The 3885-nt window shown below is 37.7% G+C and overlaps 1 protein-coding gene across 1 annotated transcript in view; it reads right to left on the bottom strand.

The window, feature by feature from the left end:
* LOC107739977 (pappalysin-1-like) overlaps window positions 1-3885 on the bottom strand; it is a 154651-nt gene that overhangs the window by 57804 nt on the left and 92962 nt on the right. Inside the window, exon 12 of the mRNA XM_016552243.1 lies at window positions 1325-1432. Within this exon, the coding sequence (XP_016407729.1) occupies window positions 1325-1432 (108 nt within the window). The remainder of the gene's footprint in view (window positions 1-1324; window positions 1433-3885) is intronic.

Below are 3885 nucleotides of genomic sequence, written 5' to 3' on the forward strand. Positions count from 1 at the left end.
TAAGTGTGCATGTGAAGTCTTTGTACACTTTCTAAAATCCACACTGTGGTAAGTTTGCACGCTAGTACTCTGCGTTCTTTTCTAAAATCCTGTATGGTAAGAGCTACGCGCAGCAGCCTTGTGCTCTTTCTGAGTTGTTTAAAACCCCGGTTCCGCCTTTGGCCCCACTCCACCTATGAATCCTCTGGATACCTACTTTAACAGGGTGTTGCTACTAGGGGTCTGTTGAGACAGTTCCTTTAGCATATGCAGAGCGTGCAGTAGCCCCTGTGTGACAGGCCAAGACTTAGTATGATTCTAGGCTCTTGGTCGTATTCCCTTAAAGGAATCTATTCCTGATTCCAAGCCTTGAGCTCTACCCAGGGCCCAGGAGTCTGGCCCTAACAGGTAAGTATTTTGGGGTATGTAGCCTAGGCCTTTGGCCATAGGGAATAATGTCACTGACAGCCGTCTAACGTCCCAGGGGCAACTCCCATAGCAATATGGTAAAGTTGGTACTTAGTGCTCGCCATGGCTCTGGCATGCACTCCCCTCAGCATGGTGGCATGGGTATACCGTTCCCCATAGCGACCCCTAGAGGACGCAGTTCGAAGTTCCCATGAAAGGGAACGTCTCAGGTTACTTATGTAACCATGGTTCCCTGAGTAGGGAATGAGACACTGCGTCCTCTAGGTTTCTTTCCATGCTTTGGACGCAAGCTTCAGACGAAGAAATGGATGATGTGTTCTCCCGGTGCCTATTTATACTATAGTCGCACCGGTAGTGACGGCATGGCTGTCGTCGGCCAACGTGTTGTTGGTGTTTTTTCAATGTATGCTTCAGACACGGGTCATGATGAGGCATTCCCCATAGCGACCCCTAGAGGACGCAGTGTCTCGTTCCCTACTCAGGGAACCATGGTTACATAAGTAACCTGAGACGTTTTTTCACTTCCAGCCTACATGGACAATTATATATCAATTATGAATGATTAAATACAAGATTAAAAGTAGTTATTACGATTGATGTGGTTTGGAATTGGTCAAATGTGCTTGGGGAAAAAAATATGATCAGAATACCAACTTGCCTAATAATTATGCACGCATTGTAGTATATATTTCCTTAAATTAATAAAAACAGCTGCATTTAGATCCTGCTCCTATTTCCCTTACATAATGTGACAGTGATAACTATGAGTTCAAAATGTACCTGTAGTGTCTCACCCTAACATACTTAATAAACCTGCATGCCACAACAGCTCACACTCTGTACTGTATTTTAACAACCATGAATCATATTTAAAGTTGAAATCTCTGATTTAATAATGATTAAAAAAAAATCTTACCTTTAACCAATACTGGGGATACCAGGAAATACCCTGAGTCTCTCGACATGGGAACCAGGCGTACTGTGACACTCCATCAGAGAGGTCAAACACTTTAGACTGGCATGTCTGGGGACAGACAACATATACGTTTACCAGTGTTGGACAAAATTTATGTGAAGATTTAATTGAATGAATGAATGAATGAATATAGCACAAGAAATGTCATCAAACCGTCAAACTCCAAGGCGTTTTAAACTTTTCTAAATGTTTAAATACTGCTTTGTCTTTTGTGACAAATTTCTTATGAATTTATAGGAGATTCTTACTGAGAAAGTTTAAATTCTGTCATCATTTACTTACTAATCAGTGCAATTTTGTGAATGGCACACAACCACATTTACCATTTACTTTATTTTCAAGCTAGATTGTGTCTAGCATAACTCTTTATTGTGCTAGTTTTACAGTAGCTTGTCTCCCAGCTGAGAAAACAGCCTGAAAGTTAACAACCTAAAAATACAGCATAACAAATTTGATGGATTTTGAAAATGAAATTGATTTTCTCCCTGTAATTCCTTGATAGTCTTTCTTTAAAAAAAAAATGTTTTCATGCCTTTTTCTGTTTGTCCCTCTGTAAACATGCAGAGCCAAAGGCCAAGATATGTCTACAACATGCCTTGACAAAATGACTGGTACTCATTTATAACCCTATTATATGGCATCTTGCAGTTCATTTAAGGATGAAGCATGTGGTTTGTATTAATGTTGTTTTGTCTGCTAGAGTCACACTGCAGGTGGACAGCTCTGAAAACAATGTCTACCCTGATCTGCATCATGTGATGTGTACTACGGAAATGATTTTATCAAACCTCACTGAAAAAAAGAGCCGTACACATCATGACATTAGACAAGGACACCATGTTTCGCCCATTCTCCTGACCATATGGAATATGATACATGTAATTGGAGCCACTATGGAAACCACACGGAAAAATAACGAAGCATCTGACCAAGAGATCTGTTGATGTGTCATGTATGATCTGGTCCCTTAAGGGAATAAAGCTATATTGCATTTCCAAGCATTGCAACCGCAGGTGGCACTTTTTTTCCCCTAAATGCAAGGCATGCACTTTTCTACATGTTTATGTAAAGCAAAAAGCCTTCAACCAAAATGATAAGCACCACACACTAGTGTAATGGACAGGAAACCCTTGTGAAAAAGACATGAGCTTAATTGTATTGAATGTGCATTTGAAAAATTACCCGGCACCTGGGTAAAAAATATTAAAAATAACCCAGTAAAATGACTCTCAAGTGACGGCAGCTGTTGACTTGCATTTTATGAATGACCTAGGACCATGGTTTCAGATTTAAAAAAAAATAAAAAATCTACTGTTCTTCTTCTACTCTACTGTTCTACTTAAGAAAAAAAAGTCACTTACTGTATATCTTGGATGGCCTGAGGGTGAGTAAATTAACACAAATTTGCATTTTTACTGAAGTGTATTTTACACTGAACTGTACTTAAAGAAAGCACTCTTTCTTCTTAACACACTTAAGTACAACTTTAAAACGTGATTTAAAAGTTTGCTTTAAAGTACATTTTAACAGAACACTAATTTTGATGAACTTTAAAGCTTATTATAATTTTGTTTTATTTGATATTACATTTAAAGCTAATATAGCAAAGTTAAATGTAACAAATATACCAGCTTCATTACAAATGTGTAATTACAAATATTTAAATAAATGTTATGCAGTTTTCAATAGAAATTGCATTAGTATATTTTAGTTACGAATGCTTGTCAGTACATTCAGCAGTACTTGAACCATATTTCAAAGACAATTTGTAATTTCATAATTTGAAGTAATTATGAAATTACATATACAGATGTAATTAAGTCCTACTTAAGTGGATCAAAAAAGCAATCTAAAGTTCAGCTAATTGCATTTAATAAAACGTAAACTATAATACATTTTAATTTAATTGCAATTAAAATGAAATTGTGTCCAAAAATTTGAAAAGTGTTTATTACGTTTGAAATATGGATATTTTTCTTACAAAAACTCATGGATTCGCTACAGGGGGCCTTTATTCATCTCCCGGAGCCGTCTGCGGCACGTTTTATTATGAATGCACAAGCTTTATTTGACGACTTGTGGACTGTTGAACTGCAACACCCGCTGAGTGCCATTAAACAGCTTGAAAGATCAAAGACAATTTTTAATATAACTCCGACTGGATTCGTCTGAAAGAAGAAAGTCATATATAGGATGCTTCGAGGGTAAGTAAAACATAAGCTAATTTTCATTTTTGGGTGAACTAACCCTTTAAGTTCTCACTTAAGTATATTATTTTCATGATAAGTACTTTTTCTATATGCTAAAATGTACTTTTCACAAGGGAACGTACAAAACTGCACCTCTGCAGTGGCTTCTGGCCTCCTCTGTGTGTATTTATCATTGATTTGATGAGGTCATCGGAGGAATGGCTACCTATCAGTGGGTGGTGGAAGTCTCCCTGTGGATGCATAGCAGGCCAGTGACATCACTGTAAAACCACAACATCACCACCAGGAAAG

This window comes from Sinocyclocheilus rhinocerous, unplaced genomic scaffold (genome assembly GCF_001515625.1).
Source record: "Sinocyclocheilus rhinocerous isolate Xijiao unplaced genomic scaffold, SAMN03320098_v1.1 scaffold285, whole genome shotgun sequence".
Taxonomy (NCBI): Eukaryota; Metazoa; Chordata; class Actinopteri; order Cypriniformes; family Cyprinidae; genus Sinocyclocheilus; species Sinocyclocheilus rhinocerous.